General features: G+C 35.3%; 1 protein-coding gene and 1 long non-coding RNA gene across 4 annotated transcripts in view; both read right to left on the bottom strand.

Moving 5' to 3' along the window:
* The window catches only part of bcar3 (BCAR3 adaptor protein, NSP family member), a 116,353-nt gene that overhangs the window by 61,714 nt on the left and 27,046 nt on the right, over positions 1-27,593 (bottom strand). Inside the window, exons 2-3 of one of the 3 annotated variants that reach the window (XM_055167869.2) lie at positions 26,889-27,025; positions 14,597-14,711 (exon numbers count right to left, since the gene is read on the bottom strand). In XM_055167869.2, the coding sequence (XP_055023844.2) occupies positions 14,597-14,711; positions 26,889-26,996 (223 nt within the window). In that variant the 5' untranslated portion in view covers positions 26,997-27,025. Of the gene's footprint in view, positions 1-5,516; positions 5,723-14,596; positions 14,712-26,888; positions 27,026-27,593 lie in introns of those variants that run through there. The other 2 variants (XM_055167870.2, XM_055167871.2) reach the window with 2 other exon arrangements.
* Positions 23,715-26,301, bottom strand: LOC129415026 (uncharacterized). The gene is made up of 2 exons (XR_012369711.1): positions 24,696-26,301; positions 23,715-24,556 (listed from the first exon to the last, which is right to left on the bottom strand). It is a non-coding gene; the product is annotated as an uncharacterized lncRNA (long non-coding RNA).

Here is a 27,593-nt window from a genome sequence, read left to right as displayed (position 1 = left end):
ATAATTCTCTCTCTCTCTCTCTCTCTCTCTCTCTCTCTCTCTCTCTCTCTCTCTCTCTCTCTCTCTCTGCACTAAATGGCAGTGTCGTAGTTGGATAGTGCAGATTAAGAGGTGGTATTATTATAAGAAGATCCCCTTTTGACATCACAAAGGGAACAAAATCTAAATTACCTATTTTTAGACATGCTTGCAGAGAATCCAATTACAGCAATTTAACATGAAAAAGTCAGATTTTCATGATGTCCCCTTTAAAGTACAATAAAAACATATGACTTTTATTTTGTGTATTTGACAGTGTACATAATTGTAATATATAATATTCATATAACCAATAGACTGATACGTGTCTATCTTTCAAAACAAAAACACATTTCTCATGGGTTTTGTTAACTAGCTATATCTTTCCCATTTTAAGTTGATTTAAAAGGATTAGTTGCAATTATGCAAAAGTATTAACCGAGCAGATGTAAGAGTTGTAATGAGAACAAAACCAAAGACAAGGTCACACTGTGTACCCTTCATGACACTTAAAATATGCATGTAATACAAACAGTTTTCGAAAAGCACTGACTCTCGCAGCAAAAGGTTAAACACATGAAGGAGGAGAATTCACTGCGCATTTCAAAACAACAAGTCGACTATTCTCATCCCGTCCAGCCATCCCCCACAGGAGTTGGTGGGAATCTCGTGAATAATGCAGTTCTCGTTTAATGAATTCAAACCTGCTAACAGGACACAATAGCCTGAGTGAGAGCAGAGCAATTGTAGGGTTTAAAGAGCTCTTAACACACAGCCATGCATCAACCATAGTTTTTAATGGAACTTAATACTAAATTCTGCACAGCCATTTAATAGGTCCATTTTGTTTGGCTTACAAATGGAGAAATCAAAGTCAGATATCAACAGCATGTGCTTCTATTGTAATATGGATTGAACCTGCAACATTCCTTAACACAAATAATTGTCCAGATTGTGCCGTACTTCCTCTATGACATCACAGCGTTTGTCTCTTTGATTGAGCGTCCCATTGTCTCTGACAAAAGCAGTAAACCGACAGGAGACAAAACAACCCCGAATGCACCACAGTTCTCCCAATACGCATAGAGAGAAGAACATATGGGCGACAATACAAACTCTCCTCCATGACAGATGCAACACTTTCTGCTTCAACTTTGACTCCTGTAGCATTAGTCAAAAGCCACAATTCAGGCCTGAGCGCTTCTTTCCTTAGAATTCCAGAAAAGGAAAGGAAGTGTGGAAATACACGCAAACTTGTGAACACACCACACACCCATTCACTAAAGGCGTGGAGCCAGCGGTCGCATCCGTTTCTTCATTGGCCCCATGTGCTAAAAGTAGATCCTTAAAGATCTTCCAGTCCAATCACATGCTACACAACAGCTCCCTAGTTACTCTAATGACTATGTTGAGAGGAAAACAACACACAAAACAAACACTGACCGGGAGGACGGATTTAGAGGCTTTTGTTTCCTCTGCTAGATATTTTACTTTCAAGATGCCTTCAAGTGTGTCCGTGTGTGTGCGTGAGTGCTGGTGGGTGTTTACATGTGTTTATAGTTTATTTTACTTGTTGATATGTTTTAGTATTAAAATGTTAACATATGTAAACCAAGCCAAGCTAATATAATTTTTTTTATAAATAAATATTACAATTGAGACTATTAATAGAATGTGCTTTAGCGGGCACCTCACAGACTCCGTGCGGGCTATCTGATGCCCGTGGGCACTACATGTTGGAGACCCCTGATCTAAAGCATTTGTATTAATTACTTAAATCATATCAGTTACACTTTACAACAAATTATTTGTTTGTTTATTAGCTAACATTAACTATTAATGAACAATACTACAGCATTTATTACTCTTAAAGGTGCCAAAGGATGCATTGAAATAATTTGTTAAATTGTTCTCTGATATCTACATAGAAGGTATGTAACTTTATTAAGTGCAAAAATTATCCAGAAACGTTTTACATGTCCATTTACAACTGATTTGCCCTTTAAAATGGTCTTTTATTGCGATATTTGGAATGGTCATGAATACTATGTTAAGCTCTGCTCTGATTGGCTGTTTTAAAGCTAGGCTTATGAGGCTCATGTCAGTAGCTCACATTAGTAAACAGACCTTATATGTACCTCGTGCTGGCAAAATGAGTCATAATGCGCACAGTGTAATTTTGAGCTACAGCCAAAAGAAAGTATAAATGTTAATTTTGGTCGAAATTAGGGATGCACGATATATCGGCTGACATATCGTTATCGGCCGATAACTGCTTATTTTTAATATTATCGGTTATCGGTCTGATAGCAAAATTAGGCCGATAAATGATGGATTATTTTGGTTTGTTGAACCACTTCACTTGCTCATTGCTGGCCATGTGGAGTTTTGATTGGTGCTTTCTGTGACATAGCACGAAGATGACGCGTGTTGCGGCTTAAGAAGAGTATTCTAGTCTAGCGCAAAGACAAGATGTCCGCGATCTGGGAGTTTTTCATTGTGAAAATAATATGAATATTTATCGGCCTATATATATATATTTATACAACAGTTCTTTCTGGTTCTCAAATCTGATTGGCTAAGACCTATGCGATATTGTGCTGATATCGGCACTGTAACCGCTTCACCTTTCGTATCATTCCGCCACCTAGTGAATGGAGGTCCTAAACAGGCTCATCTCTGAATGGAAAAACACAGACGCCCTGTTTTGAATCACTCTCCGTCTGTCTCATTAGTTTACTAGCTCATAAATCCGTCTGTGAATCCCCAATCGGAAGTTATTCCGTCAAAGATCAGCGCTCTTGGATGTTACGTTACAGTTAATGGGAGAAATGTCTTGTCACATCGTGTGGATTATTAACACTTGGAAAGAGGAATATAAACACTCGTTTTTTTTCTGGAGCTATATTTCTTATCAGAACGTGAAAACACCGTGAAACTGCAGGTAAGCACCGCAGCTTTTAAATGTGGACATTGATCATTTACTTTATCGTGACCTGACTATTAAAACATGTTATGAGATATCGCCACTGGTATATTTATAAGCAGCATGCAAAAACATATCTCTGACACTTATAAAAAAACGTTTTATATAGTACTGACAAGAACAAAGTTTAATAATAATAATCGAGTGCTCGTATCACGTTAAGAATAAATGAGAAAGCAATAGTAACGTTATACAAGTAGTTTTATTAACTTTTACCTCGCGCCAAAACAATAACAACACAAAAGACACTTAATATGAATAAAAAAACAAGTACTAGTTTGATCATGACACCAAATACTGCTGATTTGATCTCATTTTGACAATCATAAACAAACAAGGCCAACATGAGAGCCAGGGTATCTCTTTCAGAGATGTAGCCCAGAGAGGGCGGTGGTCAGCGGGGCGAGTGAACACTGATGTCCGCTCATGCTTTGGTTCTCATTCGTACCGAATCTCACTAAGCAAACGTTCAAACAGGCGCTATGTTTACTAATCGGCTGTAGATTTAAATATAATACATATACATTCTCGACTGAACTAATCTTAAAACTACACTTTGTGACCAAGAAACGGTAATATAAAGTAACAGCTTTTCCGTCCATTGAGTTGTTATGAGCTTCAAAGCAGCCGAAAGTTTTACCTGTCATTCTGGCCGCCCTCAAATCCGTGGCGGACGAAGTAGTTCTCAAACAAAGAGGCTTTTAAAATAACTCCGTCGTTGTTTTCTAGTTTTCGTTTTTCAAACGTGTGCCGTCGAACTGTTGTATAAAAGCAATATCGCTCTCGGAGTCGTGTGATATAGCTCCATATCATCACGGCTGTGATTAGGCCAGAGGCACGAGGCCGCAGATATATTCTGCGAGGCCGCAGATATATTCTGTTATATCTTAAGTGAATGTTTGTTTAACTGTTGGGAAAAAATATCTTATCTAACATTATATTAGATCCTTGCATTACAATAGATCTTAAAGCTGTCGGTCTTAATGTAAATCAAACAATAAAAGAAAGAAAAAAGTTGAACAAATATTTTCCTATATATTTTGTTTTTGACTTTGTGTGTGCTAAATCTATTAGTTTTACCAGTGATTTTAAGGTTTGGATGTGGCGATTTTGCTTGTGAAACTGTACAACTTTTTTACTCGATTTTTCAAAAAATTAACTCTGCTGACTCTTTCAACTTCAAACATGTGTAGCTTTAAATGTTTTTTTAATAGAGAATGTCAATATAAATAACTCATTTTTGAAAAATTGCTCGTTCAGACTCATTTTGTCAGCACGGGTCACATATGTTTGAGCCTGTATTAGATGAAGATACAGATTTTGACGAGCAACCAGTTGTTTGAAGTTTGGAAATGGAGGTTTCTGAGTAGTATGTTTGTTTGTGTTTTATTCATTATGGACCTCCAAAACGTTAACTGTAACGTCAATAATACAACTTCAGCCTAAACGCTAGCATTAATTAGCATGTAGTGCTAACTCAGCAGTCAAAACGTTGTTTAAAGCATTTTTACAATTTTGTAATTAATTGAATGTGTAATTTAATGTTGGGATGTACATCATGTAGCATCACAGCAGTCAGTGTTGTATTGAGATTGGCCTGTTTTCCAGCAGTCTTGCGTGCACAAGGTAAGAGGGAACAATGATGTTTGAGGCTCACGATATGTTATTACCATGTACAAAACTCTTATTATTCATGTATGCCTAGGTAAATACAGTTTTACATTCTACGGCACTTAATTCATATTAATTATTTTTAAAAGCAAAAGTTGTAACAAGCACAATAAACAAACAAGAGCAATTGTATTGGTGTTGACCAACATTAACAAAGATGAATTACTGATGAAAAACCAAGTTCGTGTTAGCTAATGCAATTACTAATGTTAACAAAAACAACCTTATTGTAAAGTGTTACATCATAAACATGATTTCTGGGTTTTAATATGAGCTTAATTTTGATATGGTGTGTTAATGTAAAATGCTTGCTTGCAGTTGCTATAAAGTTGTTAGAAATGCAATACACACCGACAAATAGATATACAGATTTTTGTAAAGTCGTTTGCCCATTATTGGACACTTCTTTTGTTGTGAAAGAAGGGGTGTAGAGATGTCAAGTACCACCCCCCTCCCACCCCTGGTTACTCGACTGTGGTGCGACCCGCAGTGCTGTATTCAGCCTTTCAGTCAGTCTGAGAGATGTGTGACATATTAATCACAAAATTATTAAAGTCCTCAGCAGTAGCTGCCACATTTTTCTCACATGAGCAACTCATGAGACAACACACACACACCTTCTTAAAGAGCTACTGTCAAACACACCTAGTATCACAGACAGTACACAAGAAAACCCCATCCAAATTTAACATTTTTTGCCAATCGTGCCAAAATGATACTTATGAGATTAAAGTTCTTAAAGTACAAAACATCTCAGCATGATGCCCACTACAGTGGTTAGAGTAAAAAAAACACTTTCAATAACTTTTCTTCAAAACATGTTTTGTATTGGTATTCCTACCTGGCTAAAGAGTCTGTGGCGTCTCCAAGTAGGCAAAAAAACCTAAAAGTTTTCCTTCTGCAGTCTGTAACTAAGAGTTTCACAGTTTCTCAGTAGGCATTGCGGTCTAGTGCAGATTTACAGTGACAGACAACAAGAGGACGAGCATGAACGAAAATCCTGTTATGCTGCCTGTGACCTCCCACTATGAACTGTGTCGGTGTTTCCAAAGTAATCTTACAAGTCTTTCTCTCTCTCTCCTTTAGTTCAGCCCCCAAGGGAGTGATTTAGGGTTTCCCAGACACACCCTCTTCAATGGGCGGAACTTAAGGAGTCTTACTCTGGCAAGCCCCGCCCCCTGCCCCCCAGCAGCTCTCTATGGTCCTAGGTCTTCACATTACTGGCCCCTCTTTGTTCAAGTTGATTTGTGGGCAAAGTTTCACGGTTTCTGTCATTTGTCAAAATTATTACTGAAAACACAAAGCTGTCAGCTATGATCAGTGAGAATATAACCTCAAATATATATTCTCATCCACAAGTAGTATGTAAAGAGAATAAGAGTTTTTTTAGACATTACTATTGTCCTTGTGCTAATCAGGATGGCTGAATGTCTGTGAGGAACAGAATTTCCCGTTTCTTTGTTTTCGCAATGCTCGTCATTGTCAGTGAGACGATAACAAACAGCAACAATCCAAGTTCCTTCCCGAATCATTCAAGCAGTGAGATGGGTGCGGTGCGGTTCAAAGCTGAGCAGTCACACAGGTGATTTAAGATTTGTTTTGGCACTGTTAACCTCCATATGTTGAACTTGAAAGCTAAACATAAAATATTAAAACAAAAGAAGTTACAGTCCTAGTGACACCTCTAGTCAACCTACTAAAATTGTAAAACTGTTTGTCACCTCTGAATGGTTCAGTTTTTATGAATCACACAAAAATGCTATAAATAAAATGCTATAAAATGCTATAAAATAAAATATAAAAATAAAATAAAACACAAAAATAAAATAAAACAAAAATACAATAAAATAAAACATAAAAATACAATAAAATAAACACAAAAATACAATAAAATAAAACACAAAAATACAATAAAATAAAATAAAACAAAAAATAAAATAGAATGCAAAAATAAAATAAAAAACACAAAAAAATAAAACACAAAAATACAATAAAATAAAACAAAAAAATAAAACACAAAAATAAAATATATGCAAAAATAAAACTCCATATGTTGAACTTGAAATCTAAACATAAAATATTAAAACAAAAAAGTTACAGTTCTAGTGACACCTCTATAGTCAACCTAGTAAAATTGTAAAACTTTGTCACCTCTGAATGGTTCAGTTTTCATAAATCACACAAAAATGCTATAAATAAAATGCTATAAAATATTATAAAATAAAATACAACATTAAAATAAAATACAAAAATACAATAAAATAAAATACGAAATACGATAAAATAAAACACAAAAATAAAATAAAATACAAAAATAAAAAACACACAAAAAAATTAAATAAAACACAAAAAATATAATACAAAAGTAAACACAAATATAAAATAAAACACACAAAAAAAACACAGAAATAAAATAAAACACAAAAATACAATACAATAAAAGAAAACACAAAAATACAATAAAACAAAACAAAACACAAGAAAATTAATAAAATACAAATATAAAATAAAACACAAAAATAAAATACAAAAATAAAAAACACACAACAGTAAAACACAAAAAATAATACAAATATAAAAAATAAAAAAACACACAAAAATAAAATAAAACACAAAAATGCAATAAAATACAAAAATAAAACACAAAAATGCAATAAAATACAAAAATAAAACACACAAAAATAAAATAAAATACAATACAAAAATAAAAAAACACACAAAAAAGAAAAAAGAAAACACAAAAATGCTATAAAATAAAACACAAAAATGCTATAAAATATACACAAAAATAAAATAAAATACAAAAATAAAATAAAATAAAACACAAAAATACCATAAAATAAAACACAAACATACAATAAATTAAAACACAAAAATACAATAAAATAAAACACAAAAATTAAATAAAATACAAAAATAAAACACAAATAAAAAAACACAAAAAATAATAAAACACAAAAATAAAATAAAACACACAAAATAAATCACAAAAATAAAATAAAACACAACAAAATAAATCACAAAAATAAAATAAAATACAAAAATAAAACACAAATATAAAATAAAACACAAAAATAAAATGAAATGATTGCACCGTTTTATTTGATGGCGATTTTGAATGAATTTGTAAGATGTGAATCATATAAAACTGTATGATTATCCTAAAAAGCAAGACTGAAACTCCACCTCTAACCACAAGCGTACTGGTTCAAAAGCAGAGCATACTAAACCTACAAATTCATACGAATTAGCCTCCTTGTAAAATAGTTACGTATTGCCATTAGTTTTGGTTATTGTGTTATCTTTGACCGCCCTAACCAAAACACAGTGACTCAATGTGGTGTACACACATAAAAGGCACGCTGGACTGAAATAAGTCTCCTTAAGTTACAGCACACCTGCTGGGAATCACATTTATCAACGTCCAAAACCAGACATTGAAAATGAGATAAATGTCCTCACATATTTTGTTATTAATCTTTGGCTCTGCACAATTAAACTCACACACCTTGAACCTGGACGCTTATTCTCAGACACAGGAAATAAAGTTATTGTGAATCTTTCACCACGTCTGGCTTGTTCAGCCCTAATGTCCTTAGAGATGGTATACAGACATTTGTTTGTTGGAACTGGTAAAGTTTAGTAAATTTGTAAAACTGGGACTAATTGCCTGTTGAAGATGCCAGTGAGTGAGACATTCTCAGACATTCTTGGCTTTAATCTGATGATCTCATCTCTTTAGGCACCTTAGTGTGGAGTCAGGACGCCTGACCAGTCCACCTAAAACCCTCCAGCAGGGCAACTTAGACTGGGAAGAGGAAGATATTCAGCAGCTGTGATTCGACTAGTAATATAGCTGATAACGTTCAGAACAAGTACAGCTTGTACAGCGATTCGCTTTATAACATTGTGATAACTGTATTACCTAAATTAAAATAATTATACATTTAAACGTCAGTGCAAATGTTACACTACATTTTGAAATCAAGAAATATTAACTTTGTTAATATGTGCATATGAGTACAGAAGATCATTTTCTTTTGATCTATAAAGTCCTACCATATATTTTCTCGCATGGATTCAGTGTTCGCCTATGTTTGGCTTTTATATTCTTCTTTATATTGTAAGAAAATGATCATTAGGAAAGTAACCTTCTTACTACCTTAACTCCAATTGTCTGTTTAGTTTTAGGCCATGCATCTTCACTCTCTGTTTTTGTAAAAGGTGAAGTGGAATGTATTGCATCTTTTCCTTTTGGTGTTCCTCCCAAGGCTAAGGGAAAGAACAGTTTATCATAATATTTCATGTAAACTGTTTCACCTCATTCCACAAGTTCAATTCATCGGGGCAATGTTTTCAACAGGAAAATATTAATTTCCTTTCCTTAAGGGATTTTCTGAATCATAAGGCAGTAATGTGGTAATCACTATTTACACACTGACTTTTACTTCCTACTTCCTTTCACTTCCAATGAGATTTTAAGTCAAACCCATTTTGGGAGGTAATAGTGCATGCGTAATTATTCTGATTGCCAGTGGGTGGGATAAAAGCCCTTTTTAAACTGAGTTACTGGACAATGTATATATAAAAAATGTAAGAAATAACTTAACTCAGGTTTAGTCTATGTCAGTGCCATCCATAAACATTACGTGGCATATGTTTTCACTTTGATATTTTCCAAACCAGTGATACTGCATCTTACCTCTCAGTTTACAATCTTGCTGTCATCAGGGTTAGTTTGGCTGGCGCTTAAACATGAACCAGAGCTATCTAATGATGGACTGAGTGGTCACTTGTGGATGAATCTCCGTTGATGTAAGCACACCAGATGTAATAAGTAAGAAAATATGCACATTTTGATTTTAAAGTAACTATCCTTTGACCCATCATAGCCTCATTTAGGTTTGTGTCAGATTAATGGCATCTACTAATACCATGCTTTTTACAGGCGACATTTGTCTAGAAGATAAGCAATCATTATTAACATTTATCATAGGAGGAGCGGATACTTTATTCCCAGGAATCATCAGTCATAATGAAGATATAAGTATTATATTTCAAAACAGAGTTTATTTTTAAGAAAAGGCCCAGCTGTTCATTCTGGCTGGGAAATGTGTTTACATTCATTTAACTTTGGCAGTAAGTAGGACTTTACAGAGGGATGAGCTGATAGCACTTTTGGATGTGAGAGTTACGACAGGGAAGAGTGTTCCCGCAAAACACCCAAGAAACGCCCAGAATACTGTACATCCAAGAGAAGCCATGGGTTTTCTCACAGCCTCAGCCCGGATACTTAGGGCTTTACAAAGCAAAGAGCTTAATGAAAGAATTGCATAATTCAGATTTCATTTTAATTTGTAATTAGAAACTTTGGGGGGCTTTGCACTTTTTCAGAGTTGTTACAGAAATAAGTCTGCATAAAATGCATAAACCTTTTCTCTCAACTGCATTGTCTGTAATGCTGGGAATAAATTGACTGTATATATATGCAAGTTTAAAAATGGTGACCTTGGAGTGCATTTAAGTCTGAACTGCTTATGTAGGGAATTGTGTGTGTCATACCTCTGAACAAATCTGCACTGATAGCAGGGAAGGCATCGAGCCAAACACCCATTTAATAGTATACCTCGGCCCTTATGCACAAGCACAGCCTGTCATCTTTGAACATCACTGCAGTGTGCTGCAAAGACATCTGGCTACAGTATGTTAGGATTGACATACACATAGTTTCAACTACACCATATAAAAAAATGCAACATTTGTATTGTACTAATCACAGCAGAAATCAGTTAAATAAGTAAAGTTGTGTATGCAAACAAGACCATAATATTGCCAACTGCCGAACTAACATGACCACAGGAATATTTAAAGATGGCCTGTATGCGTAACATAAACATTTCTCACAGTATGTGAGGACTACTGGTGTTAAATGGAGAAGCTACTAGATTGGGCTGTTAAAGGTGTCAAGTCTGGTTTAATCAGACCACCTATTGATTTCTCAGACAGCCGACATATTTTTGAAAAACAAGTTATTGTCCTCAGTAAAGAAATTAATTCACTGGGTATATTTGTTTAAAGCTTCACAATGCCATAGAATAACCTTTTATTTGCTGAAACATACTGTACTATAAAAAAGTCACTATAAAAAAAAGGTGTTCACCAAATGCATTCATTTTAGAGATTGAAAGATTCCCCGATTCGTTCAGTGCATCAGCATAAAAAGTTAACGATGCGATGCTTTGTCTCAAAATCTGTGCATTGGATACAAATTAGCATTTGCATCGCGACGCATCGTTTCTAACATATTGCATCGGTAAAAAACACATTTATGCATGAATAATTATCAGTGGCGGCCAGTGACTTATTTTTTCGATGGCGCATGATGCGAAGTTCATCACAACATGTATGTAGCCCGTCATGTGTGTGGTTCGTAATTTCAAAATATGTGTTTGGCGCGTCGAGTGAACCTATGTGCATCACATGTTTTGTCAAAATAAGTGCCTGCTGCAGATGCGTCTAAAGGGTTTATGATAAAAGAGACGCTCGCGTTTGCCAGATACTCGCATAATGTCATGCGTAATCAGAGTTTACTGTTAAAGGAATAGTCAATTTTTTTAAAAGAAAAATCAAGATAATTTACTCACCACCATGTCATCCAAAATGTTGATGTCTTTCTTTGTTCAGTAGAGAAGAAATTATGTTTTTTGAGGAAAACATTGCAGGATTTTTCTCATTTTAATGGACTTTAATGGACACCAACACTTAACACTTAACTCAACACATAACAGTTTTTTTCAACGGAGTTTCAAAGGACTATAAACGATCCCAAACGAGTCATAAGGGTCTTATCTAGCGAAACGATAAAAATAACAAATATACACTTTTAAAGCACAACTTCTCGTCTAGATCCGGTCGTGATGCGCCAGCGTGACCCCACGCAATACGTCATGATGTCAAGAGGTCACAGAAGACGAACGGGAAACTCCGCCCCAGTGTTTACAAGTGTGTTGAAAGAGGACCGTTCCTACGTTGTTGTATGTCAACTGATACTAATTAATGTCTTTGTGTCAGTTTATTGTTTACAATGGTCCGCAAATGTGCGTTTTATATGTAACACTTGACCTCCCTACGTTACTACGCATTTACGTTAGGTCGCGCTGGACCGGACCTAGACGAAAAGTTGTGGTTTAAAAGAGCATATTTTTTATTTTTCTTGTCAAAAATGACAATCGTTTCGCTAGATAAGACCCTTATGTCTCGTTTGGAATCGTTTATAGTCCTTTGTGTTGAGTTAAGTGTTAAGTGTTGGTGTCCATTAAAGTCTATAAAATGAGAAAAATCCTGCAATGTTTTCCTCAAAAAACATAATTTCTTCTCGACTGAACAAAGAAAGACATCAACATTTTGGATGACATGGTGGTGAGTAAATTATCTGGATTTTTCTTTTAAGAAAATTGACTATTCCTTTAAGGTAGTGTCTTGCGTGTATTTTGAGAACGTGAGCGTCTCTTTTATCATAAACGGTTTTGACGCGTGTGCAGCAGGCACTTATTTTGACCAAACACGTAATGCACATGGTTCACATGATGCACCAAACACATATTTTGAAAACACAAGCAACACACATGACACTCCGAACACATATTTTGAATTTGCGCCCCTCAGAAGAGCAGTCACGAGCTGCCACTGATAATTATTACTAGATGCCCTATACTTTTATTTATTTAGTAAGTGACCAATATTTTAAGATTGCATTCTCCTCTCGAAACTGTTGCTATGTCCTGCAACACTGCTGTGCTTAGACACAAAATGTGTTGTTTAAATTGCATCGGACTGCACATCATTGGTAGCTGTTCATATGTATCTTTAATGTATTGTATCATAGGCTATGCATCGAGATGCGTATCGCATCTGACACAGTTATGGAAATGCGCATTTACTAATTCATATAAATGTACATTTTGACTTAATAAGGTCACTTATCCAAAATGCAACAGCCATTTTTAGAGCCTAGCAGTCTTATAAAGACAACAAAATTTATGTGTGCACCATCTAATGCACAATGTTCAGTGTAAACTAATTTGTGTCAAGCCTGAGTGTACATCATAAGTTTGATATTTACAAATAACTGAATTTACTTAACATTCACCATCACACACGCACCGCACTCCGTTCATAAAAAACTATTGTTTGAAAGGATTTGTCATTGTAAAAGGTTTGCGAAACACTGCTCTATAGCACTGGGTTGGCGGCAGTGTGTTTTAGATGGGAAACGAGCCTCAGCCTGTCCGCTCACTGTTTGTGTGTGTGTGTGTCTTGACATGCACTTTAAGACTTAATTACACACAATGAATGGCTGCCGCCACACCAATGCTGTAAGGATTGAAGGATGAGCAAAAGAGTTAATAATCACCTGGCTGCTCCTGCATACAGTAGCGTGTGTCTGCTCCTCCTCTATGTTGTCTTACGAATGTATCTGTATATGTGCATTTATTTGTGTGTCTGTGTGTGTATTTAGCTATAGATTGGGGACATTTGAGGATGTCCTTAAGTGAAAAATCTATTAATAGTTAGAGCAAAACTGTATAGGTGCAAAAAGTTAGTCTATAGCTTTGTTAAATCTAGATTTTGTTTTTGCATAAAAATGATTTAGGTAACGTTGCATTCCTTTTAAAGGGGACATATCATAAAAATCAGACTTTTCCATGTTTTCGTGTTATAATTGGGTCCCCAGTGCTTTTATCAACCTATAAAATGTAAAAAAGGTCAACCCAGTAACTTAGTTTTGGTAGACCATTCTTCGCAAGCATGTGAAAAAAATAGGTAATTTAAAGGGACATTCCACTTTCTTTGAAAATATGCTCCCATAGAGTTAAACATTTGGTTCTTACCATTTTTGAATCCATTCAGCTGATCTCCAGGTCTGCCGCTAGCACTTTTAGCATAGCTTAGCACAATCTATTGAATCTGATTAGACCATTAGCATCTCGCTAAAAAATAACCAATGTCCCCTTAAAATTTGCCTCCCCCTGTGATGTCAGAAAGGGATAATACCGCCTTTTAATTTGCACTATCCAACCATGACACTGCCATTTAGTGCAGAGATCAGCTCATTTGTATTTTAAAGGACACATCCAAAACGGCACATTTTTCCTAACACCTACAAAGTGTTCATTTTTAAATTATCTATATGGTATTCTGAGCTAAAACTTCAAATACGTACTCTGGAGACACCAAAGACACCAAATTTAAATGGTTAATAGACATGTTTTGAATGTATGTGTCTCTGTGTTTGATTTAAGTATAGGAGTGGATGGCTTACACAACGGAAGGATGTCTGTGATTTACCAAGTGTGTGTATGCGGAAGCAAGCTCATTCACGATTCACTATCTGTGTTGACAGTAAATGAGTCTGTGTTTTTTCTAAAGAGCCGTTATCGCTATAATTCCAGCATACTTGCATGTGATCACTTTCACGCCTTCCCGATGATGATGTTTGTCTCATTCATAGTACACACACACACACACACACAATACAGGTATACCCCCTCTGCACACACACACATACACTCCAGTGATTTGTTTTGTGATCTAATCCCTGTTGATTTGACCTAACAGGCATGTGCCCCTAAGCAAAGCCTACAGGTCCTGAACTGCTTTCCCACCGCACACCGACTCTATAACCTGATCTATGCATGGACAGACACAGACACAGGCTTCACATTACAACCCACAAGAAACAACAGACTCAACCTAGAAAAACATTCATGAAGAGATAAGCTGCTGCTGCATCTGTTTTTATACTACTGTTGTTTATGGAGAAGTGTAGATACTGGTAAAATGTAATGTATTATCAAGAGACAAAAAGAAGTACAGTAAAAGAAAAAGTATGATGGAAGCATCCGTACGAGTACGACCAACCTCTCTTTGTTTCACGTTCTTGCAGCAGGTGAATACTGGACAGAATATGGATGCGATGGAGACGACTTTGAACACCGAGATCCAACAGATCCATCTCTGTAAGGTGCAACAAATCCTACAGAAACACAAACACAGTGGTTAGAAAGACAAAGGCTTGAATCAGTCATTTACACATACAAGCATCAGTAAAGTGCAGAGTTAAAGCAAGCAGTGTGTCATTATTGCTCCTATGTGTTTGGCCTTCACAACAGAACATTCTTTCTGCTACCGACAGCCGAAAAAACACGCGGCTGTGTTTTACAAAGTGTATTTGCTTTCATTGTTCCCGGCAAGACAAAACAAGAGGCGTTTAATTGAAGGTTGTGTGCTATTTTCTGCTGTTTAGCATTTACTGTCTGCATGCCGAAGCATTCTCGATTAAACAAACAGCAACAAACATGCAGTGCTTGAGCATTTGGAATATCTGAGATTATAATTTCAACTACAGTGAACCACAAAACCAGTCATAAAGGTTTTGATGATATAAATCATCTAAATATTTTTTTAATAAAAAGCTTTCCACTGATGTATGGTTTGTTAGGATAGGACAATATTTGGCCGAGATACAACTATTTGAAACTATCTGGAATCTGAGGGTGCAAAAATAATCTAAATAATGAAAAAATCGCCTTTAAAGCTGACAAAATGCAGTCCTTAGCAAACTCTCTGATGAAGCCAATGCGGAAGTGACTTAAACTGCAATTTGTAAGACATCTGTTCAAGAGATCAGCATTGGGTTTGCTTGCAATTCATTGATGGGCCACTAGAGGCTGGCAATATGTTTACAGCCTGGTACTTAAAGTCATTTTGGTCTGTATAGCTCATTTTGGTGAATTTTTTCGTAACTCATCCGTTTAAATTATATTAAGCCTTAAGGCACATTCACATTATAAGCGACTTTGTCGCTGTGTGTTGCTTGTCTCTTTCAAAAGAGGCATTTCTAAATCTGGTTGTCATGAACAAATGAGTACCGTCCACTCCAGTAACTGACGAGAGATGGATGACGTGAACTCCACTGCTTCGTTCTGATTGGTAGTCGCTCCCGAAAGTCGTTCATAATTTGCAAAAAGTTAAACATTTCTGAACTTTGTCGCGCGACTGGACACGCCCATCTAGTCGCCAATGGTCACTGTCACTCGTGTTGCCGGAAGCTCATATATTTGTTACTTTTATCGAGGAGTAAATACTTTTAAATCCAAAAACATCATTCTTGTAACTTAACAATACCTCTGAAGTGACTTTTGATACCGCTAGCCAAGGAACGCCCATCAAGCGAGTGCGTGCCGCTCGATGTCGCTCACTTTTGTAGCTAATGTGACTGTAGGGTTAGGGGGCGTGCACACCAAAGCTTTTACGCCCGCGCCCGGTGCATGTTTTCAATTGTTTCCAATGGAAGCTCTGCGTTTTTAAAAAAAGCCATAAGCTAGCTGCAACTGAGAGTTGAAAATATTTAACTTTGGGTGAAAAACTCCGCTCGTCAATGTCACTTCTCACACGGCCGTCCAATCACAGTGGAGGAAGGGCGGGACATTACCACAGCAACCAACAAGCTCACAGCTGAAGAATCACAGCTTCTAAAGCGCTCAGCTGAAGAAAGCTGGCACTAAGCTGAAGAAAGCTGGCACTCAGCTGAAAAACAGCTGGCATTTGGCGTCCTCCAGGTGTTTTCAGCCGCGTTTAAAAGTTTTGGTGTGCACAACTCCTTAAAGTTCTGCATAATTAAGGGTGTGGTCACTTGAGTGACGGTTTAATGCCACTGCTGTCACTATCATCAAGCTAGACGAGCATGGTTTCAGCAACCAGCCACCTCAGCTTCACCCACGTCCCATCTCTTTACGCATTTTCGGTTATTCGGTTATCCGGTTATCTTGGTGACACAGGGCCAAGATGGCAGCGCCAGACAAACCTATGGGTGACGTCATGGACACTATGTCCATATGTTTTAGGGCACACTCACATTATCCAAACCAAACCACGCCCCAGCGCTATTATCCCCCCTCCCTACTTCCCCAGAAGCACGCACTCACACTGTACTTTTATCGATCCGAGCCTAGGCGCGCTTTCATCATTAAGATGTGATTGTTTTGAAAAAAGCAGGAAGCAAAGCGCTCTCTTAACACTGCAACCTATCGTAATGTTAAGTCTGTGTTTTTTATTCTGAGTTGTTAGTTGCGCAATTACAGACAGCTCTCTCACATGTCATCATATTGCTTAGTTGATCTGTTACGTGTGCAGCTCGGACATTCAAAGGCAGATGAAGGTGAGTGGTCGCGCGATTGACGTCTTCACCTTTTGAATTGCGTTCACACCATAGCCTTCCGCCCCTGAGCCAAAGTGAACTGCGCTCCAACCCACCTCTGCAACCCGGCTGGGGCACGATTAACCAATCCGCGGTTTGGTTTGGATAGTGTGAGTACACCCTTACCGTCTAATTTAGCAACACATATTTAGGGTAGGAAATCTACAAAATATCTTCATGGATTATAATTTTTACTTAATATCTTGAACATTTTTGGCCTAAAAAATCTATAATTTTGTCCCACACCACCAGGTATTGTTGGCTATTGCTACAAATATACCCATGCTACTTATGGTTTTGTGGTCCAGGGTCAGATTTATCAGTGAAACTAAAACTCCCAACAAGCAATAGCCATCATTTCACCGTCTAGGTTAACTATAGACCATATATAGTCCGGCTATGAGTAACCCACTTCTAGCCCAAATAGCCTTGAATGAGTCATTTTTGCCACAGTAACTTGCGAGATGTGTGCTATTCCATCATGTAAGCAAAGTCAGCAGTGATTAAAGGTGTTTGGTGTCATTTTTTATTTATTTTAGTAATATGGTTTGACGTCTGTATAAAATGTTCACTGATAGCCCAGATTTGGCATCAGTTATTAGACATCATCTCATTTGAATGCAAAATTGCAATTTATATTTCTGCATCTAAATCTCAGGTTGCATAAATTACCCATTTTAGGATTACCCAATCAAATCTCTCATATATTGTGATCTTTCACTCACTTGTTTCTCTTTCACCTTTTGGTGCTCCACAAAGTTACATGCATAGCTCATAGTCTGCATTTCGGTCTACACATTTTTTAAAATATGCTCATTTTCCAGCTTTCCAGAGTTCAACATTTGATTTTTACTGTTTTGGAATCCATTCAGCTGATCTCCGGGTCTGGCGCTACCACTTTTAGCATAGCTTAGCATAATCCATTGAATCTGATTAGACCATTAGCATTGTGCTAAAAAATAACCAAAGAGTTTCGATATTTTTCCTATTTAACACTTGACTCTTATTCTGACGGAATAACCAATGACTTTGCTGCTGTAACATGGCTGCCGGAGGCGCAATGATATTACGCAGTGCCCAAAAAAAGTCCCCTGCTATTGAAAGTAACCAGGGGAACTATTTTCGGGCAGTGCATAATATCACTACGCTTGCCGCAGCCATGTTACACCAGCAAAGTCCTTGATTATTTCGCCAAAATGAGGGTATAGTTCCTAGTCATATCTGCCTAGAAAATCGCAACATTTAATTTTCTGTCGGTCTGAGCACACGATGTAACTACAAAAGAGTCAAGTTTTAAATAAGAAAAATATTGAAACTGTTTGGTTATTTTTTAGCGTGATGCTAATGGTCTAATCAGATTTAATGGATTATGCTAAGCTATGCTAAAAGTGCTAGCGCCAGATCCGGTGATCAGCTGAATGGATCCAAAAACAATAAAAATCAATTGTGTGACTCTAGGGGAGCTGGAAAATGAGCATATTTTCAAAAAAAAGTGTAGTGTCCCTTAAAAAATTAAGGTGCTTCAATATGCCATTAAAGAGCATTTTCTGTCTAAATGGTGCACTTTTAACATCTGAAGAACCTTTCTACTTCACTAAAGGTTCTTCAGATTATAAAAATGTATCAAATAAAAGTTTCTTTAAGAACCTTTGACTGAATGGTTCTTTGCAGAACCAAAAAACCTTTTATGCACCTTTGTTTTTAAGAAATAATTAAGCCGTTTTTATGCTGAAGAGTTTTATGCATACCATATTACTCATTGTTCCATGTGAAATCCGATACTGTTGTACTGAATTGGCGCGCAACGTGAAGCAGTGTTGATCTAACACTGGAGAAACAGATGCATGCTGCATTGCTCTCTTTGTGTCTTATCTCATCTGCTCCAATGGTTTCATGCAATGGCCCCTACCCAGAATCCCCTACATCAGCAGGCCCTTTCCCCCCATCCTGTGCCTGTTATTCCTCTAACTAGCCTGTATCAACAGAGATGATGCTAGACAGAAAGACAGACAAGTTGACACAAAGACAGCCAATGAAAGACAGAGGGCCAGAATTCAAGTGTGGGAGAGAGACACAGCTAGAAAAAGAAGGGACAAAATATGCTGGTATGGGCCTATTGTTCATCTGCCTTTACAATTTTGAATCCAACAAGCCATGACAAATACCAGCCTCAGCCTTTGTACCATCAGTCTCTTTATTTATCATGTGTGGTCTCATATCAAGGTGGGCTTCAAAAACATCTCAGTAAGCTATAATTCAGGCACCTTGTTTAAACGGCACTGATAGATTTAAGAGATGTGCCACTTGGCTTTCCTGGCAGTAGATCTCTTGTTGATCTTATGCCAATGTCAAATGAGGTGGGTGTTTTTTGTGTGTGTGCCCACAGATATATACTGTATAAGATGATCTAAGCATTACCTTCTGATTGCTCTTATAAAAATACCATACTGCATTGATGTTATCAGATGGTAGCACAGATATGGTACTTTAATATGTGTGACCCTGTCTGTGAAATCCAGGCTAAAGTCACATAATATAATTATGAGATCATGAGCATTTGATTTAACTCATTGATTTCAATCTTTGACCTGACCTTACTCAGTCAATATTATATTTTATTATCACAGAATGTTCTTTACATTATGTAGGATTATTTTATGTAGAAAACAGTAAATCACAAAAAATGACTTTAGTTGGGTTTTCACAGGCAGTGTCACATAACAGTCCCGAATTGTTGATTACATTATTCATGTACCGTGATTTTAAGTTGTTCGCAAGGCAATTAAAAGAAATCATAATACAAGTTCAAATACCATGGTATTATCTTAGTACTGTCAAAAAATAAAAACAATTACTTGTCGCCTTTTTTAATCAGTTGCTAAATAATGGATTATTATTTGTGACCCGTGCTTGCAAAATGAGTCAGAATGAGCAAATTAAAAATTAGTTGAATGTCAAAAAAAGTTATATTTTGACATTGTATATATAAAAAAATCTAAACGGTGTATGATTTGTTGGAATATGACAAAAAAATGACAGAGCTACACTGGTTTAAAGTTGATAAAGTCAGCAAAGTCAATTTTGAGAAAAATCAAGTTAAAGAATTTTGAAGGTTAAAAACAAAATCACTGCATTCACACTTTAATTTCACTGGTAAAACGAATAGCTATGGCACACAAAAAGTCAAAAACAATATCTATAGGAAAAATATATGTTCAACATTTTTCTTTCTTTTACTGTTTGATTGACATTGACATACAGCTTTAAGATCTACTGTAATGCAAGGATCTAATATCAGATATTTTCCCCAACAGTTAACCAAGCATTCCCTTAAGACATAACAGATTATATCTGCGTGAATTCTTGTCAAAACAGATATTTTTAAAACTTTAATTCTGTTTATATGTGTATGTATATATCGGGGTTGTGCGCTCCCGCATCTGTGCACGCGTTGGATCTGTCAGTCAGCGTGAGGAAGATTGTTTTTCAAATTTCTGCATGTTTTAAAACCGAAACCAAAATGCCACGCGCATGTGGATGCATGCAACTGAGTATTAGATTAAGCATTTAGGACGGTACACCTCTTATAAAACGTACAAATAAAGATAACTTTAGATGCTTAATGATGGCTTAATGTACTTTTTTTTATAAAAACCTCAATTTCGACCAAAATCTACTTTTAGACTTTCTTCTAGCTCAAAATTAGAATGTGCGCATTACAACTCATTTTGCCAGCATGGATCACATGTTATCTCTTTCATCACATGTCTCGGTAATGGACTCCATATTAGTGAGTAGAATCTGTGAAATATGATTAAGCATTAATGTGTATTACTTGGTGCATTACCAATATCTTAGTAAAGAAACCAGACTATGAGAGGACTTCAATCATATAGCTTCTAGGACTGCACAACATTGAAGAACAGAAAATAAATTTCATTATGCTTGTTAACTTGTTGAAGAAACACCCCAACTTTTGGGGATTTTAGCTTATTCACCTAGAGTTAGATAAGTCCATACATACCTTTTTCATCTCCGTGCATGCCGTAACTCTGTCTGACTCACCCACCGCTAGCCTAGCATAGCACAAAGATTTGAAGTAAATGGATCCAGCTAGCATACTGCTCCCAATAATTGACAAAATAACGCCAACATTTTTCTATTTATATGTTGTATTTTGTATAGTCACAGCGTGTACAAATAACAAGGTCATATGAGACACAGCCATCTATTAACCGTATACATACTGGGAACTATATTCCCAGAAGGCGAAGCACTGCTATTTGGGCCTGAGAAGCCTCGTTGTAAGGAGCAGAGAGTTTACACAAGTGTTGGCATTTTTTGTCACTTATTGGGAGCAGTATGCTAGCTGGAGCCATTTACTTCTAGTCTTTGTGCTAAGCTAGGCTAGCGGTGGGTGCATCAGACAGAGTCACAGGATGCATGGAGATTTAAAGGGTATGTATGGACTTATCTAACTCTGGAGGATACGGTGAATAAGCTAAAGTCCCAAAAAGTTGGCGTGTTCCTTTAAATAATATGATCAATGGTATTCAATACAATAACATTTTAAGTTTGTAAAATCAATTTAAGTTATAAAATGTTTGAAAAGTAAAAAAATTATACAATAACATCTCACATTCTTTCTAGGAAAAGAAAGCATCCCTCTCATTGTCTTACCATCTCTCTCCTATTGTAAGTTTGTTAATTATTTTTAGTTTTTTTATTGGTTATGCACGGTCACGTGGGTGATCACTTCCGTTTTCTTTATTATCTCTTTTGTCAGGTTGATTGTGCATTGGTTGGAGAGGTTGAGTAGCGGGAACCAACTTTCTGTTGACCGTATTAATGCCGGTCTAATCATGTTTTATGTGCTTAAATAAAAACTAAAAGCAAGATAAATCGTCAGTGCTTCATTGAAGTCAGGATGACCGACAGCGAACGAGTCACGAGCCCCCTACATAGTCTCTATGTGGCTATTGGATGCCGCAAATACCTATCAAGCTAAAACTTTGACTATACACACATTTTTGAAGTATTAAAATACTTCATTTATTGCAAACTATTGCGATATGCATGGTGTGTGCACATTCGCAATATTTCGCAAAATCTGACATATCTTGCAGCGCTGATAGCTTTGGTCTGTGGTTGACCTGCAATCTTGTGGTTGACCAACATTTCTAAAGTCATCATCATCAGGTTTGGATTAGCTCCCTTATGTAACCCTCATGTTGACTTTTAAGATGTATGAGTTTCTTTATTCTGTTGAATACAAAATAAAACATTTTGATAAATGATGGTAAGCACCTAGATGACGGTGCCCACTGGCTTCAATAGTATTTGTTTATCCTACCCCTTGTGAAAAAAAAGTGTGCTTAAGTGTACTTTTATAAAGTGTACTTATTACATAAATAATACACTTTAAGTATATACACTTAAGTGTGAATTAAATGCCATCTTTTCGGCGCACTGAATGCACATTAAGTGTAATTAATTTCACATATATCATATATTAAGTTGAAATAAAATGTAATAAGTTGCCATTAAGAGGGATTTTTTGGAACAACTTAATTGGTACTTTATTACAACTTTATATCTACTTTTATAATTGCTTCTAGTGTTTTTAAAATATACTTAAAGTGCACTACACAATATAATAACATGCAATTAATATGATTTAAAATTCACTTTAATGTCTCTTTACAATACTCTTAAGTGTGAATTAAATGCAATCTTTTCAGCGCACTGAATGCACATTAAATGCAATTAATTTCAAATACATGATATATTAAGTTGAAATAAAATGTAATAAGTTGCCATTAAGAGTGATTTTTTGGAACAACTTAATTGGTACTTTATTACAACTTTATATCTACTTTCGTAATTGCTTCTAGTGTTTTTACAATATACTTAAAGTGCACTACACAATATAATAACATGCAATTAATGTGATTTAAAATGCACTTTAATGTCTGTTAACAATACTCTTAAGTGTGAATTAAATGCAATCTTTTCGGCGCACTGAATGCACATTAAGTGTAATTAATTTCACATATATCATATATTAAGTTGAAATAAAATGTATTAAGTTGCCATTAAGAGTGATTTTTTTGGAACAACTTAATTGGTACTTTATTACAACTTTATATCTACTTTCATAATTACTTCTAGTGTTTTTATAATATACTTAAAGTGCACTGTTCAATCTACTGTCAAGCAATTAATGTGAAATTAAAAATAAGTTAATGTATATTAACAGTACATTTAATTACTCATTAAATGTAATGTTTCAAATACAAGTTTGCCAAATAAATTCAAATATACAAAATTAAATTCAATCAGTTGAACTGTGATTTCAGTGCAGTGAAGTGATTTCAATGCATCTCTCTACAGTATGTACTTTAACTACTTCTATTGTATGTGAAATATGGTTATGTACTTCTCAAAATACTGAAAAACAAATCAAAACAAAAAGTTAATTAAATATGTATTCATTTCAGTTTAATGCATTGCAAACAAACAAAAACCACAATGCTTACACTGACAATAAAACAGTTTGGAAGTCAGATTTTTTGTTTTGCAAAAGTACATTTAATAAATTAATTATGAGTTGTATATGTCCAAACAAAAAACCTCATTTTAATATTGTTAAATTGGAATCAAACAACTATCAATATTGAATAATTACATCCCTTAGAAAAAATAAACTCAAAGTTATTATTTTTTAACATTTTAACAGACAACTAAAAAAGAACTGCATGAACTTTAAATTAACAAGTCTTTGGTAGGTCACATCAGTCTAATGATCATTTATTAAATGCGTTTAGAAATATTGCCATGAAAGTGTACTTTCTTTATGTAGCGGGTATTAACTCACTTACTTATGGACCAGGCATAATAATAAGATCAGAAGGGTGCACGGTACGAAGGAGGAGGTAGCAGTGATAGTGAGCAACAAGCAGAGACAGAAGGTAAGTTGATTAATAAATTATTTTACTTTGAGTATTGAGAAACCTTTCTTTTTCTTTCCTTAATCACAAAAAAATTGTAAACAACAATGAAAATACAATTAACTATATATACCAGGGTTCCTCAAATCCTACCCTGGAGGTCCAGAGCACCACAGAGTTTAGCTCCAACCCCAACCAAACTTACCCACCTGTGATTTCCTAGTGATCATGAAGACCTTGATTAGCTTGCTCAGGTGTGTTTGATCAGGGTTGGAGCCAAACTCTGCAGCGCTCCGGACCTCCAGGGCAAGACCCGAAGAAGGGGGATATATACTATGGGTGCACCCTCTAAATTACTTCTCATTTACAGAAATCACAGTCACAATCAATGTACAAAGATGGTACAAATTATATATGTAACACACTGAAATCCGTATTCAAGTTCAAAGTTCTTATCAATTGGAGTATTGATCAGTCTTAAATTATCAGATTTGTGCTTCTGGAATGTTTCAGTTCAATGAAGTAAACAAACAAAATAAGGAAACAGTTTCTGAAATGTATCCTCTTACTTGTCTGAAGAAAAATATTTAAAATAGAAATTTGTCCTTTCCTCTAGATTCGTGATCCAATCAGGTCGAAATGGGAGGCTCGCCATCAATTAGGAAAATCCAGCTCAAGGAATGTTCATAAGAAATGAAAAAACATTCAATATTGGTATCAATAATGATGTACAATTGTAAACAATACAGGAAACAAATAAAATACATACATAAGTGCCATCATCATAATAAATGACAATTTAGACAAATACCTGTCCATTCACGTGTTTCTCTCTCTTTTTGTCTTTCACAGGCACGTGCAACCAAAATGGCGTCAGCGAACACAACACACCATGTGGTTTTACATAATCACACTGCAATGAACAATCCAACCCATATAACATCACAATATAACACCATTTTGTCTCGTATGGATTAAACAAATAAAATGATATGACATTTAAAGTGTTGACATTCGTTTTTATGGCTAATTATAACATTGGTAATTATAAATAACTCACCAGGTCAAAATGAAAGCTCAAAAAGTGCTCAATCCACACAATCACGCTGTATCATTGAATATATGCAAGTTAAATTCTGATTTCTTCAGTTTATATGAACTTAAGAGTCATATTTAATCAAATTAAACCCTCTGGCGTTAGATAGAGTGTCTCTGTCGCTCTGCATCTCTCCTCTGAACTGAGACGCGATCCGAAAGCAAAAAAGGGGCGGAGCTTACAATTAAACACTCCGATTGGTTTACTCATTTCAGATTTATAATTCAGATTGAATTATTCACATGTATTTCCTCATTTATAAAATAAATGTAGATGTATGAATAGTCTCTATTATTTTTAAGCACACTTTTAAAATAATAATATTTAATTATTTAACCAGGGTTACATTTAAGTAAAACTAAATTAGACAAAGTGCATTTTTAAAAAGTGTACTTAAGTATGTTAAGAAATATTGTGATGAAAGTGTACTTACTATAAGTTAAGCTTAATTAGACATTAATACAAAGTGCATTTTTAAAAGTGCACTTAAGTGTGTTTATAAATATTATGTTGAAAGTGTACTTTCTTTAAGTTAAGCTTAATTAGACATTAATACAAAGTGCATTTTTAAAAGTGCACTTAAGTGTGTTTATAAATATTATGATGAAAGTGTACTTACTATAATTTAAAATTATTTAGATATTATTACAAAGTGCATTTTTAAAAAGTGTCCTTAAGTGTGTTAGAGAAATATTGTGATGAAAGTGTACTTACTATAAGTTCAAATTAATTAGATATTATTACAAAGTGCATTTTTAAAAAGTGTCCTTAAGTGTGTTAGTGAAATATTATGATGAAAGTGTACTTACTGTAAGTTCAAATTAATTAGATATTATTACAAAGTGCATTTTAAAAGTGCACTTAATTGTGTTTATAAATATTATAATGAAAGTGTACTTACTATAAGTTAATATTAATTAGATATTATTAAAAAGTGCATTTTTAAAAAGTGTCCTTAAGTGTGTTAGTGAAATATTATGATGAAAGTGTACTTACTATAAGTTCAAATTAATTAGATATTATTATAAAGTGCATTTTTAAAAGTGCACTTAAGTGTGATTATAAATATTATGATGAAAGTGTACTTACTATAAGTTAAAATTAAATACATATTATTACAAAGTGCAGTTGTAAAAAGTGCACTTAAGTGTGTTAATAAATAGTGTAATTAAAGTGTATTCCATTTAAGTACGCTTAAGTGGTCTTTAATTTGTATTATATTATATTATCAGCAAGTGCACTTTTCGAAAATTATACTTTTATTATTTTAAGCACACAAAAAGTATGCTTTCAATACACTTAAGTACGCTATTTTTTCACAAGGGACTATGGAAGTCAATGGGTACCATCAACTTTGTTCAACAGAATAGTAAAACTCATACAGGTTTAGATCAACATGAGGGTGAGTAAATGATGACAGAACTTTAATTTTTGGGTGAACTATCCCTTTAATGTCTTTTATTGGCAGTAGTTTTAGGGCTTTAGTGTATCACATCTGTCAAGCGTGCATACTGGCATCTGTAGGCCAGAAGAAACATTCAGAATCTACTATATACTGCTGTTCTTGGAAATACTTGCATTCCAGATTGAAGCGCCAAGAGAACCTGCGTCTGAAACCGTACAGGGAAAATACTGGCGTGAGATTTTTTAAATTCGATTTTACAGCAGAGATTTTTGCAATGAGTGGAATCTCAACGTGCTTTCCCGAGTCCGACCACAGGGTTTAAATAAATGTTTTCTCTATACTTCTTAAAACTCACTGTGACTGACAGCTCCATCAGTTGTTTATGATTATAATAAAGACAAGATCACAGCCGCGTGTGCAATTTAAAAAGACTGGGTTTGAATAATTGCATGGTGCAGTATAGCGTGATATGCAGTGTTGCATGCGTGTGTGTCTAAACTCACAGTAGTTTCTGACTTTACCTCTACTCCATCATATTCCTCATCGAATAAGATGCAGTACTGAGGGAGTCCCAGATGACTTAACCATTTCGAGATGGACATGTGTTTCATGGTGTAACTTTGTCCAGATGTTCAAAGGGCTGGAAAAAAGTAAAGTGATGTACAATTAATACCTGTTTTAAAAGGCAAAACACTTTCCTGTAGCTCAGCTGGTAGAGCATTGTATAACAAACTAAGGATCCTCAGAGAAACAAACATACTGTTTCATTTTAAAGGACACCTATTATGCCCATTTTTACAAAATGTAGTATAAGTCACAGGTCTGCCCATGTCTGTACCTTTAAATGCAAATGAGCTACTGCCCTGTTACCAAAAGAAATAGCGAGTGCTTTCAGTTAAAACAGATCTGATTACTGTCAATGAAGTCTGATACAATAGTATCTCACTATTGAGATATGGCAGACATGGTACAACTTGCTGAGGCGGCAGCTATGGTAATGCAGGACTGTCAGTCAGTGGCTTTATCAGTGTGATGTCACATTAACAAGAGAATCATAACAGCATGTCTAATGGGACTGCTTTGATTTAATTGGAATTAAAAAAGTATTGGGTGGATTTTTTATTGTAGGGTGGTTATGTTCACACACTATCAACACGCATTTATGTCTAAACATCTTAAAAAAAAGTGAATTTTTGCCCAAAAAATTA

The sequence above is a fragment of the Misgurnus anguillicaudatus genome, chromosome 5, assembly GCF_027580225.2.
Source record: "Misgurnus anguillicaudatus chromosome 5, ASM2758022v2, whole genome shotgun sequence".
NCBI classification, from domain to species: Eukaryota; Metazoa; Chordata; class Actinopteri; order Cypriniformes; family Cobitidae; genus Misgurnus; species Misgurnus anguillicaudatus.
Note: the sequence above shows the minus strand (reverse complement) of the source record. Positions and strands in the feature narration are given on the sequence as shown.